At 42.4% G+C, this 14732-nt stretch overlaps 1 protein-coding gene across 3 annotated transcripts in view; it reads right to left on the reverse strand.

The window, feature by feature from the left end:
- Positions 1-355: 355 nt before the first annotated feature.
- ANKS3 (ankyrin repeat and sterile alpha motif domain containing 3) overlaps positions 356-14732 on the reverse strand; it is a 61684-nt gene continuing 47307 nt past the window's right edge. For all 3 annotated transcript variants that reach the window (XM_077449280.1, XM_077449279.1, XM_077449281.1), the window contains 7 exons: positions 10026-10150; positions 9541-9682; positions 9255-9427; positions 8034-8113; positions 4928-5014; positions 4766-4856; positions 356-2379 (listed from right to left, as the gene is read on the reverse strand). In XM_077449280.1, coding sequence (XP_077305406.1) covers positions 4774-4856; positions 4928-5014; positions 8034-8113; positions 9255-9427; positions 9541-9682; positions 10026-10150 — 690 coding nt within the window. In that variant the 3' untranslated portion in view covers positions 356-2379; positions 4766-4773. The remainder of the gene's footprint in view (positions 2380-4765; positions 4857-4927; positions 5015-8033; positions 8114-9254; positions 9428-9540; positions 9683-10025; positions 10151-14732) is intronic.

A 14732-nucleotide genomic window follows, 5' to 3' on the forward strand; every position in this document is an offset into this window, starting at 1 on the left:
TTGATTTTGATTTTTTTATTGCATGGATTTTATAGCAAAAAAAAAAAATCTGATCTGCTTCTTGAGGTCTCTCTGCTGAGCAATTCAGGCGAACAGCTGGAGTAACCTTGTACCCATTTGTTGTATGTGACTCCTGTAACGGTGGTCATATATATCCGGTTAGTAGGCTGTGTAACCGGTGTTGGTGGAGGAAGATTTAGGTACTTGATTGTTGGATCTATGGAATCATATGCACCACTGCAAAAACTATGGGATGAAATGTTTTGGACATTTTTTCACCTTTAAATATTATAATTGAGTTCTTCGGACATTGCACTTTTACCATTTGTCACCCACTGAAAACATTAGGGGGCAATTTCAATGCACTTTTGTTTATTAGCACTTTAGAGTAATACGTGTTTTTATTATATATTTTGCACGTTCACTCATTGCAATTAATCTACTAGGGACATCTAGAGGTCATTCATGATACTGCACTTTGTTTATATAGTTTGAATCAATAGGGCAGGGGTGCCCAACCTTTTGAAGAGCGAGGGCCACTTAAGTGAATTGGTAACCGGTCGCGGGCCACAATGAGTGGAGCAGGAGGATGACAGGTCCGTGTCCACTGACACAGCTCACTCTACTCTGTGGGCCCTCTGATCCAATCCGATTCGCCCAGATGAAAGGGGGCAGATCCCTTTCTAGTTTTTTTGTTTAGGTAGACGAGTGTAAACAGACACAAGTCCATTGACATCTGCTGTTCCATAGAGGTGAATAGTAAGTCCGATTGGGTCGGACCAATCATGTGAAAGGGGCCTAAGGCTGCTTTCACACCGATGCGCTGCGATTTGCCCAAACCGCAGGTGCAGCGCAGTGAACCTGTGGATTTTCTGCAGGTTAGCTGCCATAAACTTCTATTATATCCTGCAAGTTTGGCGCACTTTCTGAATGCACAACAAACCCGCAGGTAATAACAGAAGTCTATGGCTCAATGCAGGTAAACCGCAGCTGGACTGTACCTGCGGATCAGTTTGAAAGCAGCCCAGTAACCACTGCAAAACAGATATATCCATATATTATACTGTGAATTTAGTCGTAAACTTACATTTAAATAGCCATCTTGCATTCTGGTATCACTGGCTGGTGCTGTCCTAGGGAGAGTGCATTTGGTATCACTCCACCTGTGACAGGAGCGGGCACTATACAGAAAGCATTGGCTTATGTGGCTCTGCTCCGCAGCCACTTGCTTGCACTACCAGCGGCTTCATTCACAAAACTGCTGCTCTGGGATGGTGGGTCAGCAACCCGTGATCTGGGCTTGCCAACCTGCCATCTTAGAGCAGGAGGCCGAGGTGTAATTATATATATATATGCGCATTGTAAGGGAACACTAGCTAGTGTATCCCCCCCCCCCCCCCATCACGTTTCAGAAGTTAGGGTATAGGTCCTCAGGCCTGCCCTGAAAGTCTTGGGAGGGGGTGGACATGGCCTTCTGGCTTAGTTCACCCTCTCTCATTGGGTATCACTCCAGGGGAGCCCCACCTAGTACTTGGGTTGGTCTGTCTTGGCAGACCTCCCAGAAAACAGGCTCAGTCTGGTTTCAGCCAGATGGACCATGTGAAGCACCCCAGTCCCTGTATGGAGCCTAACACCCCGGGGGATCAGGGCACGGGTCCCTTCTCTTCGAGGGAGGACCATGTGTACACCATGTGCACCTTTTGGGTTTCACTTTTTTTGCACTGGGCTTTAAAAAAAAAATAATTAACAAAAATTCCCCCCCTCACATTTAGTATCACTTTAAACTGTATGTAACATTAAGGGGAACAAGTTTAACTGCCCTGCACAATCAAAGCACAGGTTTGCTTTAAGGAACTGAAAACATGAGTCGGGAGATAGTCCTGGGGACAATGCGTACATACCCCGGAATATTTGTCACCCTTCAATATTTGGCTACTAATCATCAAGTGTCTGAAACAGAGTGCTGATAAAAAAAAAAAAAAAAAAAAAAAAAAAAAAGGAGTCCCCAAAAGGAATGCAGTTTTACTCATTTAAAATCTGCCACTTGCAGAATGAGGATTATCCAGCAACCAAATTCTTAATTAGGCTAGACAGACTTTTCAAACAAACAGTCTTGTAGACCATCCCTGTCCCTTCCATCAACAAGCATCAAGATTGTTGGCCTTCACTGCTGCGTCTTCTGCCTTACGTTTCAGTAGATTATCACCGTGAGTTGCAGTCCAACACCATCAACCCAAGGACCAAGAGGTGCCCAGTTCCAGAAGGCCCGCCAAGCGGAGGAGAGCAGTGTCGGGGCTACTGTGGGCACCATGCCCTGGGGTTTGTCATCTTCGGGGTGGAAAACATCACCCATCGTCTGAGGTATAGTAAGAATGACCCCTGGAAGACAGAGCAAGAAATTTATTTTTGCTATGGATATAAATATCTGAAAGAATGGTCAGTTTAAATAATCAAAACCTGTTTATTCAAACAGTGCAAAGTACAATGATGAGGTGCAAAGTGTAGCAGCCAAAATCTGTCTAACTAGTCTGAATGGAGAAAAAAAAAAAAAAAAAAAAAAAAAAAAAAAAAACTTGGAAGGTTACAGTACATTAAAATATTATTTGAACTACTCAAAAAATAAGTTCAACTCCGGGCTGAACTTTCTTCTGTAATAAATTACAAAAAAACACTGCTTCTTCTTGGCTACAAGATAACCTCTGTCTTTTGTGTCTAATGAAACCACCAAAGGGACATATTAATATTAACCAAAAAATTCATACAGAATCAATGAAGCTGATGAACATAATACAGTTCCTTGAAAATGTATTCATACCCCTTGAAATTTTTCACATTTTGTCAGGTTACAACCAAAAAAACAAAAATGTTTGGGGATTTTATATGAAAGACCAACAAAGTGGCACATAATTGTGAAGTTAGGAAAAAATAAAAAAATGAATACAAATGCATGTCACACTTTTCACAAATTTATTTGTAAAAACAATTTTGACATCCCATTTATCATTTTCCTTCCACTTCACAATTATGTGCCACTTCGTTATACAATACAGGTTCCAGAAAGCAGGTGGGAGCCCTCATAATGGCCGCAGCATGTATACAGACCCAGCGATCTCACCAGTACAGTCCCAGAGATAGAACTGTCAATTTAACTCTACTAGATATACCACAAATGGATATCAGTTTTGCATGGCTGGAACGATTATTATTATTATAATAATGTTCCTTTAAGCCCCATACACACTATCAGTTTTTCTGCTGAGTTTTTCCTTCAGGTTTACCAAAACCATGCAGTGCAAGGGCCTGCCTGATTGCATACAAATTGAAACTCTTAAAGGTTTGACCTCATATTATATGGTTTTGGTAAATCTGAAGGGAAAAACTCAGCAGAAAAACGGATAGTGTGTATGGGGCTTTAGACATCTTATTGTACAAGACCCAAAGTCATTCTATATAAGAAAACCCATTACATTAGAGGTGCCACTTTGTATTCTAATGTGAGAGTTTCCTTAAGCCCCCATTCACATTGAAGCAACAGGTCATGAAGATTTGACAGGTCAAATCGCATGACAAGCCGCAGCCAGTTGCCCACAATAACTTCGCTCAAATCAGTGTGGCACTGCAAAGTTGGCGTAGCACTGATTTGAGTGGAGTGATTGTCGGCAATAGGCTGCGGCTTGTCATGCGATTTGACCTGTCAAATCTTCATGACCTGTTGCTTCAATGTGAATGGGGCTTAATGAAACTCTCAGTAGTTCCTGCACTACTTTTGGCGATTTTGGGTGCGACTTGCATAGACATCTGTGCATGAAGCCGCACCCAAAGTTACACTGACATGTGGCTTTGAAATTGTGCTATTTCAGATAAAGTCGCACAATTTCAAAGCCACAGTCAATGTGAACAAGGGCTAAACTGATAACCAGACCATTGAGTAAATCACCACCGCACTATCACTCTCTGCCCTGGTGCCTGGATCCCCTTTAGTGCCTGTAGACTACTTCTAGGTTGTGTCTAAAGAGTTAGGTCGACCATGCATATTACAATTCCCTTTAGATCTACCAACCACAAAGTATAGAGCCTGCCTAAATGTTAAAGTGGTTGTAAACCCTCCGAGACAACTTTAGCTCTTCATAAATGTAGATAACACAGGCAGCTGATCGCTGCCTGTGAAAGTGTACTCACTGCTGCAGTTTCCATGTAAATCATTCTGTAATCGAAAATGGCGTCATGCGCGACTGCGCAGTAGGATGTTTCATTAACGGCACCTAAAGTGTGCCGTTTCTGTATTCCCTGCATGTCGGGACATTTCTACGGACGAGCTTCCCCTCTGAACAGCACAGAGGAGAAGTCTTGCGATGCTCTGATTATCTCCTTCCTGATACGGTGCTATGGCGCATGCGCGAGATTTCGAAAGTGAAACAGAGTAAGGGCGGAAGTGACGTCCAGAACAGATTCAGCAAACAGCACAAACAATGGCGCGGCCAATACCCGGAAATGAAGAGATTGCAAAGAGCCTAAATAAAGGTATTTACAGACCTCGTTTTCAGCAGATTTCAATCTATTATCCCTTGTAATGAGCTATTGTATGTGAAAATTAAAAAAATAAGAAAAATCAGCCGGGGTTTACTTCCTCTTTAACTTAGCTTAATTTGTTATATCTAAAAGGAGACAGTACAGAGACACTACAAGTCAGACTGTAACGTGTATGGCTAGCTTTAGGCTACTTCTGGGTTTGTAGACTTTGGCTGTCTTATGGCAGTCTCTTTACCTCATCACTCAGGGGTCTGGCCATTTGTGTCGTCCTTTATCTGATGATCTCAGCTTTTCCAGGTTTTCCTGTACAGATCGGACTGCCTTTTCTGTAGAAGGAAGAAGCTGTGAGTATTTCTATAGCCAGGTGACAGCAGACCACAAATAGGCAAATCCTTACCCAGTATGACAGTGCTTTCCTCCAGCGAGGACGACAGCTCCAGCATGCTCATAGACTTGGGTGAGGGTCCATTTCCAGCATGAGGTCCTGACAAAGACATGCAGGAAGGATTATTGAAACCTGCAGCAAAGTACCAGTTTTTACAGAACATAATGCAAAGAGACTTAAAGCCCTACTCTGGGCTCCAAGCCTCCAAGCCTCCCTTGAAACACCCCCCCCCCCTTCAATGTGTCACCCACTTGTAATAATTTTATTCTTCAAGTCGGTCCCACAACACCTCAGGGTCCTGTCTGCCACGCTGGGCATCTCTCACTGATGCAGAGGGCAGTGCTGACACGATTATGTCAGTGGTGCCCAGTGCATGAAGGATACTGTGGTGATGCCCCCTCATAGAGCAGGGCCATGACACCCTGCATTATGTTCTCAATCTTCCATGTTGGGTGATGCTGGGTGTCATTTAACATGGAGAATTGAGGACATCTTGTGGCAAAGAAAAAGTACTGCAGGGGACAACCTCACATCAGAGGCGAGTATTGCAGCCAGAGCAGTTTTATTTTAAATTTGCCTAGGAACCATTTTAAGAAAAGAAAATAACCTGGAGTTGGGGAAACCGAAATGAGAAAACATTCTTATATTAACACAAATACAAACATAAACTAGTGAGAAGGCTGTAACCAGGGAGGGAGTAAAAGGGAAATCTTACCACTAAAGCAGCAATATGTTAGTTTGTAGTTTAGGCAGTAGCAATCATTCAGGATGCCTTAGATTGCACGTTCAGGCTTTTTACACAATGCCTTGAAAAAAAATTCATACCTTAAAATTTTGCATATTTTGTCATGTTGCAACCAAAAATGTAAATGTATTTTATTGGGATTTTATGTGATAGACCAACACAAAGTGGCACATAATTGTGAAGTGGAAGGAAACGGATAAATGGTTTTCATAATTCTTTACAAATAAATATCTGAAAACTGTGGTGTGCATTTGTATTCAGCCCCCTTTACTCTGATACCCCCAACTAAAATCTAGTGTAACCAATTGCCTTCAGAAGTCACCTAATTAGTAAATAGAGTCCACCTCTGTGTAATTTAATATCAGTATAAATACAGCTGATCATTGAAGCCCTCAGTGGTTTGTTAGAGAACCTTAGTGAACAAACAGCAGCATGAAGGCCAAGGAACACACCAGACAGGTCAGGGATAAAGTTGTGGAGAAGTATAAAGCAGGGTTAGGTTATAAAAATAAATATCCCAAGCTTTGAACATCTCACAGAGCACTGTTCAATCCATTATCCAAAAATGCAAAGAGTATGGGACAAGTGCAAACCTGCCAAGACATGACCGTCCACCTAAACTGACAGGCCGGGCAAGGAGAGCATTAATCAGGGAAGCAGCCAAGAGGCCCATGGTAACTCTGGAGGAGCTGCAGAGATCCACAGCTCAGGTGGGAGAATCTGTCCACAGGACCACTATTAGTCGTGCTCTCCACAAATCTGGCCTTTATGGAAGAGGGGCAAGAAGAAAGTCATTGTTGAAAGAAAGCCATAAGAAGTCTTGTTTGCAGTTTGTAAGAAGTCATGTTGGGGACACAGCAAACATGTGGAAGAAGGTGCTTTGGTTAGATGAGACCAAAATTTAACTTTTTGTCCGAAAAGGAAAAAACGAACACTGCACATCACTCTGAACACACCATCCCCACCGTGAAACATGGTGGTGGCAGCATCATGTTGTGGGGATGCTTTTCTTCAGCAGGGACAGGGAAGGTGGTCAGAGTTGATGGGAAGATGGATGGAGCCAAATACAGGGCAATCTTAGAAGAATACCTGTTATGCTGCATACACACGACCAGACTTTCCGGCAGAAAAGGTCAGACTGCATCATTTCATCGGATATTCTGATCATGTGTGCGCTTCAGTCTTTTTTTTTCCAAAATTCTGACGGACCTAGAAATAGAACATGTTTTAAATCTTTCCGACGGAATCAATTCCTAAAATCGGGAAAACCATTAGTCTGTCTGCTATTGCCACGGACCAAAAGCGACGCAAGGGCAGCTACTGGCTACTGGCTATTGAACTACTTTTCTAGTCCCGTCATACGTCATCCCGTTCAAAACAAATGGACTTTGGTGTGATCGTGTGTAGGCAAGTCCGTTTCAGAGGAACTCCGTCGGAAAGACCGGTGTTTATTCGGATGGAAAAAACAGTCGTGTGTACGTGGCATTAGACTCTGAAAAAGACTTGAGACTGGGACGGAGGTTTACCTTCCAGCAGGACAACGACCCTAAACATACAGCCAGAGCTACAATGGAATGGTTTAGATCAAAGCATATTCATGTGTTAGACTGGCCCAGTCCCGACCTAAATCCAACTGAGAATCTGTGACTAGACTTGAAAATTCTTGTTCACAGATGTGCTCTATCCAATCTGACAGAGCATGATCTATTTTGCAAAGAAGAATGGGCAAAAATGTCACACTCTAGATGTACAAAGCTGGTAGAGATGTCCCCAAAAAGACTTGCAGCTGAAATTGCAGTGAAAGGAGGCGCCATACAAACGCCATACAAATGCACACCACACTTTTCACATATTTGTAAAAAATGTTAAAAAACATTTATAATTTTCCTTCCACTCCATAATTATGTGCCATTTTGTGTTGGTCCATCACATAAAATCAAAATAAAATACATTTACGTTTTTGGTTTTAACATGACAAAATGTAGAAAATGTCAAGGGGGTATGAATACTTTTTCAAGTCTCTGTAGTTACAATCAGTGATATAATGCTAATAAAAAGGCCTTGTATTGCCACCTTCTGGCCATAAAAATAAAAATCCACATACATTTATGTTTTTTATAATCCATAAAAATTGTATTTGTTTCAGTCATGAACAGAATAAAGAAATTGTATTAAAAAAATAAATAAAAAAAAACACAATATAGTGCACATTCCATTTAAAAGACTCTGGTGGGTTCTAGATTTCACCAATTAGTCTAGGGCTTGTGAGCTCCATTGTGCACATAATCTTTGACTCTTCACACCTATTCACTCCGTATTTCCATCTAAATCCCCATGTCATTATATAAGCTGTGTCATGCCTCTACACCTTACCCGCTGGTCTGGAGGGAGCTGTACATGTTCTTATGGAGTTTGCTTTTCCCAGGCGATGAGATAGCTCTTCCTGGAAATTCCTGTGACATATGTATAAAAAAAAAAAAAAAAATAAAAAAAAAAAAAAAATCATTAGCAAATCAAATGTTTTAGCAATATACATTTTAGTTCAGCAATGAAGCCAAAAGTTCGCTCTGGGGGGTTGGAAGTGGGTGCTTAGGACAATGCAACATGCTCCTAAAAGGTGAACTTAGCTTTTAACATATAGAACTGCTACACAATACATTTATTAACTTAAAGCTAAAATCCAGACAGATATAAAATTTACATAGTAATGTAGCCCTGCATTCAATAATACATGCTTGAATGTAATTTTTTTATTTTTATTTTTTAAACAAAAGAAAAGCAGTGCAAGTGGCTACATTTTAAAGTGTTACTAAACCTAGGACCCTGCATTAACTATATCTGGTCTCCCACAGTACACAAAACACGGAAATGCAATTATTTTAGTAAATATAAACCGCAAAATACCTTTCCTCCTCCCCCCCCCCCCCCCCCATCAGCAGTATATAGCAGTCTTGTGACTTCCATCAGTGTCTGGTTAAAGCTTGTAGGAGGCGTTTTCATTCTACACTGACTGTCCTATGAGGCTGCAGGACCCTGACTCTGTCTGGACAGTGTGGATTGGCCCTGTGGTGATCACATGCACCCTCCCAAGAAATAAAATCAATCAATCTGAGAATGTGCAGAGTGACGCCAAGGCTCTGTTCTATCAGCAGATAAATTGGGGACAGCGAAAGAAGGGGAGGATCAGAGAAGACAGGATCAAACAGCCTTTTACGCAATGCAGAGGATTAACCCCTTAGGTTCCACAGTAGCACAAGCATGATTTACTGTATATACAGACTGATTTTACTATTGTGGGTTTAGTAACACTTTAATGAAGCATTCGCTTTTTGAAGTCCATGTACAGGAGAGATGAAACTAGCAGAGAAACAATAAAAGGAGCCAGGCAGTTGTGCTGCAGGGCAAAAAACATGCAGATCAGAGGAAAGAGCAGAGAAATGAGCTCATACTGTACAACCAGACATGTCTGCGTCCCCATTATATTTTTTATCTTTGGATAAGGCAATGGTAGATCTGAATAGCCCGATACAACCCGTGTTGACTGGTTGAGAGATTTTTTTCTGGTCTTTGGTTTTGGCAGAGATGCAAAAGTACCTGAGCTGAGTGACTGCCCTCTGAGTTTCCGTGGCCAGGTTACATGTGGCTTCCAACTGGCAGCGAACACTCCTCCACTTTGTCTCCTGCTCCATGAGGCAGCTCTCAGCCACGGCTCGGAGTTCCCTTTCCTGATCAACTTGTCCTTTCAAGAGCTCCGTTTCTTCACACTTCTATGGAGTTAGCCCAATATGAAAACGTCAAAAAATAAATAAATAATAATAAAAAAAAAAAAATGTAATCTTTTGTAACACTTAACTGCTTTATTCAAACGATACACCATTACCTTGTGGAGCTGTATGGCCAACTCTTGCATCTCAGCTTCCAAATGATCAGCATAGGCCTGTTCCAAGACATCCCCTGGAGGACGGGCAGAACTATGCCAGCGAGCAATGGCAGATGTCATCTTTCTCTTTGGTCCAAACAAGCTACAATGCAAACATACAGGAATTATTTTCTGGGACTTCATAAAAAGATAGCTATATAAAGTGAGCAGCAGAGATCGCCAACATAAAACCAAGGCAAAAGCTAAGAAAAATGGCTCTGTTAGTGCCAATGCATGCATTTTTAGTTCAACTTTACATGTCAACTTTAGATTACAAAGCTCCAATTGGTCCTCAAGGTGAAAAAAGGTGGTTAACACCCCAGTCTTCTATTGTGAAATGAGAGTAGATAAAGCTTTTTGTCAAGTCCCAGAATATATATTTGCCCTTCCAGCCTCTAAGCTTGGCCACAGTCACCCCTCTCGCAAGCCAAATCCACGGCACTCACGTGATGCCCACTTCCTTCAGGTCAGGCTCTGTGAGAGTGAGGAAGATCCGCAGATTCACATCTTGCTCCTGGAATACAGGAAGGTATTTGGAACAGCCAATCTGCTCGAGCAGCTCTGCCAGGTCCTAATGGGAGAAGATTAAAGGTTAAGAACTTCTGAATCAGATACAAAAAGTAAAATACGGTATAAGTGGACCAATACTCAAAAAGTGTATTGAGAGTCAAACCTTTTCTTTACATCTCAATTTCGGAATTATCTCACTGTCACAATAGGATTTTTGATTTATCTGTAAAATCCATTTTTTTGGAGTACCTCATGGGACACAGAGGGGAAGGATTTATTAAAGGAGGTGCACAATTTGGTGCAGCTGTGCATAGTAACCAATCAGCTTCTAGGTTTTATTGTCAAAGTTTAATTGAACAAGCTGAGGCTGATTGGTTACCATGCACCAGTTTTAGTAAATGTTCCCCCGCGCATCTTTTTGGATTCACATGACGGGGTTATAGTGCCATCTGCAGGTGACTTGACACTGTCAAAAAATAGACAGGAAGTCCCCTCCTAGCCATAACCCTTCCCTGATAGGCAGGTTTTGTAGCAAGCCATAAACCAAAAGCTAGTAGGATCTACGTCCAGTGACGTGCTCCAAGTAATAGATTTTACAGGTAAAGCAAAAATCCCATTTTCATATAACAGGGCACAGAGTCTTCTTGAACCCCTATGACAGGGATGTCCCAAAGCACTGAACATTGGGGGGGGGGGGGAGAACAACAACAGCCAACAGCCCCCCCCCCCCCCCACAAAAACAGGAACAACCTCATGCAGCAGCCTGCAAAACGCCATAACCAAAAACGTAGCATCCTCAGCGGATCTAACATCCAGCTGGTAAAACTTGTAAAAGTGTGAACCAAAGACCAGGCAGCAGCTTTGCAAACCTGATCTACTGAAGCTTGATGGTGGATAGCACAACAGGCACCTACACTCCTGGTAGAATGTGCCATTACTGAAAAAAGGTGAAACCTTTCCTTCCAAACCATAGGCTTGAGAAATAAGCAAATTAATCCACCGGGAATAGTAGACTTGGTAGTTGTGTGACCTTTTTCTTTGGACCCTCGGTGAGCACAGAGAATCCAACTTCAGGACTCGAATTCCACTTCAGGTAACTCCTGATAGCATGAACTACATCCAAGTTGTCCAAAACCTCAAAGCCTTGTCCCCTGGCTTTGAGGTTTTGGACAAAAAGGCGGCAAGACAATGTCCTGATTGAGATGGAGGGCCAAAACCTCCTTCTGCAAAAAAGATGGCCAAGGATGAAGAAGCACCTTGTTACGGTGGAGCACCAGAAACAGCTCCTTGCAGGAAAGGGCCACCAGAAACATAGCTCTTTTTATGAGGAAGGTTAAGGCAAGATCTCAAATGGGTTCAAATTGAGGTTGCTGTAAAAACAGAAAGAACCAAATTAAGATCCCATGGGAACAAAAGTACCCTGATTTAAAGGAGAAAAACCATGCGACACCCTGTAAAAAGGCATGCACGAAGAAATGAGAAGCAAGAAGTGTAATGATATCACGTACTGGACACATGAAAAGCTGTAGCCAGCGGCCATGTTGTCGGGGAACCTTACGGCAGCCATTACAGCTTTGGCTAACAGTTAAACATTGCAGTAGAAATCTGAACCCCCTCCCTCCTCCCTTATTTCCAGGAATTTTTAGGCTTTATAATTCAAAAGAGCTGTTATCTCAACATAGAGAAAGCAGAATCAGGCTAAGCCTGAAAAAATAAATAAATAAATAAAATAAAAAACAGCTAATGTGGGCCTGGCAGGATGTCCAGGCCTATCTTAAAACTGTCACCCTCTCAATCCAGAGAACCAACAGATACCGGTCATAAATACCTTAATGCACATAAAGCTTAAATGGGATAGTTCTGAAATTTCATAACTTCCAAGATAGCACAGCCATAATATGGACATATTTAGCTTCCTCAGATAATTTGTAACGTTTCAAGTCCAGACACCCTTATGTCAGATCATATGGGAAATCACTGGTACCCCTTATTACTCCTAGGTAACCTAGACATTGGAGACCTGGCATTTTATATTTGTTTTGAAGCAAATGTCACGCTGATCAATAATATAGATATTCACAATCTGTAAACAGTAGAGATGCAGAGATATAAATTTGTATCACAAAGTGTACCTGGGACATGGTCATGAATGTAGAGACCTCCAAACAACCAATCCCTAAACAAGATGACCAGACGATTGGTCACTTGGTCACTGTCAACGCCCCTTTGATCTGACAGAAAAGAGGAGATGCCAAGACAATGATCTTTTCTCCTTTTACCATCCAAGCAGGAACAGTTGCCAAGTTTGAGAACAGATTACCCAGCTCATCGATCAAACTCTGATCAACCCTCGGACATTAATTGCAAGTATTCTTCCTCCCCAATTCTACCTTATTTCTTTGCGGCTGTATATTGTCTTCATCTCTTTAAAACATCTTTTTTCTGTAAATATTTTATGTTCACCAATTTTGACGTTTTCATTATTAAACCCTTATGTTAAAAAGAGTTAATCTTGTCTCTATGTCCATAATATGGACATATTAAAAAGCTCTCTAAGCTCTTAATACAAGCGATAAACGAACCTGCCTCTTGAAGAGCGCTACTGTTGTAGAGTAAGGCCTCTGAGCAGACCTGTCTTTGGTAGCAGTGCGTGTTGCAGATGCTTATGCTAAAATCATAATTGGTATTGCTAAACTGAAGGAAGTCCTGACCCTTCCTAATCAAAGGTCGTGGTGGCAGTTAAAGGGTTAATTGCGTAAGTAGCCCACTGACAATCGCTCTCAGACTGCTCGCACCTATATTGTGGCCCCACAAGCTGGAAAATCTTTGTGCTGGGCGCAGCTGAGAGTGGCATTGTTACGCAAGTGACAGAGTGGTGTGAGGATGGCCGGTCCTTCAACGTGAGTTAGCGAGGAGGGCAGGGATCTGACACCCGCGTTCATCACAAGCAGCAGCTAAAAAAAGACTGACAAAGCTGAAATCTGACCTTGGATCATACTCAAGGCTACTTGCAAATCAACCCGCTTTTGGAGGAAGGCCGAGATATGACCCACAACATACTTGCAAGGACGAAGCCAGTAACCATTAAGAATTATGGAAGATTGGACTATGCGACAGAAGGTCAGGAACAATCCAGAAAGACCCAAGGACTGTCAACTGACATGTTGATGATGTCAGAATAGTACATTCTCCTGGGCAATCAGAATCACCGGTATTCCCTCCACACAAATTCTATGGAGTAGGACGTAGAAGAAGTTGTTGTAGCGGAGGAAAGGCATAAAATCAGCGAGAACTGGTCCCATGGAGTAACCAAATGATCCACTGCAAACGCCTGAGAATCCCTGGTTCTAGGGACAATCCTCCACATCTGGTGTGCCCTGCCATCATCAGATCTCCTAGAATATCTCCCAGGGGACAGCTCACTCCTCCTGCGACAACTACTGATGGCTGGGGAAGTCTGCCTGCCAATTTTCCACTCCTGGATTGTGATGAAGCTCTGTCCAAGACGGGATGAGATCATTTCCTCCTGGGCCAACCAACATCTGGTGCCACCTTGAGGAGTTATGTATGGCACAACTCTAGATTTGTCTGACTGAACTATCAAAAGGAGACTTTTCAGCTGCTGAGCAATACAGGACAGCCAGGCGAATCGCCCGCAGTTTCAGAATACAATGGGTCACAACCTCTGTGGCGACCCCATCACCTTCAGACAGTGGCAAGAAAACAGAAGAAGTACTGCCTACCGGGGGGGGGGGGGGATGGGGGGGTTTACGCCTAGGAGGGAGACTTCTGTTTTTTTTTTTTTGCCAGTATCCAAACACCTGTAGAGAACACCATAACCCTCTTGTATTCAAGCAGAATCTGTGTGCCCTGTGATGTACGATAAAGACAAATTCCATCTCTCAACTGCCACATCTGAAATGTAATTTTTTCCCTGTGTGCTTGTATCACCCTATGCAGCAGTTTACAGTACTTGTGACATCATTCCTCCTATACAAGGCTGTCTGCAAGTCAAGGGCACCTGGAAAACTTCCTATATGCTACCCATGTAAACGCCTGAAATCACATGTCCCATAATTCCTCTGGATTTGCGTTGTTTCAGGGAGTTTCTGTGCAGGGCTTGTGTGGTAGATGCTGCTTGAATTCAGAAACTGCATGTCAAAGCATGGCTTGGGAGGGCAAATGTAATTGGGTGGGATTGAATGCCAGCTGTGTTCCATTCAATCCCACCCAGCCTCAGCACTGGGAACATGTTGCCATCGCCTCTGTAGTCTCAGGGACTACAAAGAGCAGTCTAAAAGGTGGCCATAGATGGATTGAAATTCCGCCAGGTCCTGCTGAAATCGGTAGAATTTCAATCCATTATGGCCACCTTTAGACTGCCATTTGTAGTCTCTGAGACTACAAAAGCGATGTCAACATGTTCCCAGTGCCAAAACTGAGTGGTATGGAATGCCAACCACGATCCATTCAATCCCACCCAACTTCAGCACTAGGAATATGTTAAAAGTGGCTGTAACCCGAAAAAAAAAAAAAAAAAAAAAAAAAAAAAGCTCCGGTTCCCTTATAGCAGATTAAACAGCACAGCAGAGTGCTTGTGCTGTCTAATCCGCAAAAAAAAAAAAAAAAAAAAAAAAAATCTA

This window comes from Lithobates pipiens, unplaced genomic scaffold, assembly GCF_037356315.1.
Source record: "Lithobates pipiens isolate NorthernLeopardFrog02 unplaced genomic scaffold, aLitPip1_a1.2 Scaffold_22, whole genome shotgun sequence".
In the NCBI taxonomy this organism is placed as follows: Eukaryota; Metazoa; Chordata; class Amphibia; order Anura; family Ranidae; genus Lithobates; species Lithobates pipiens.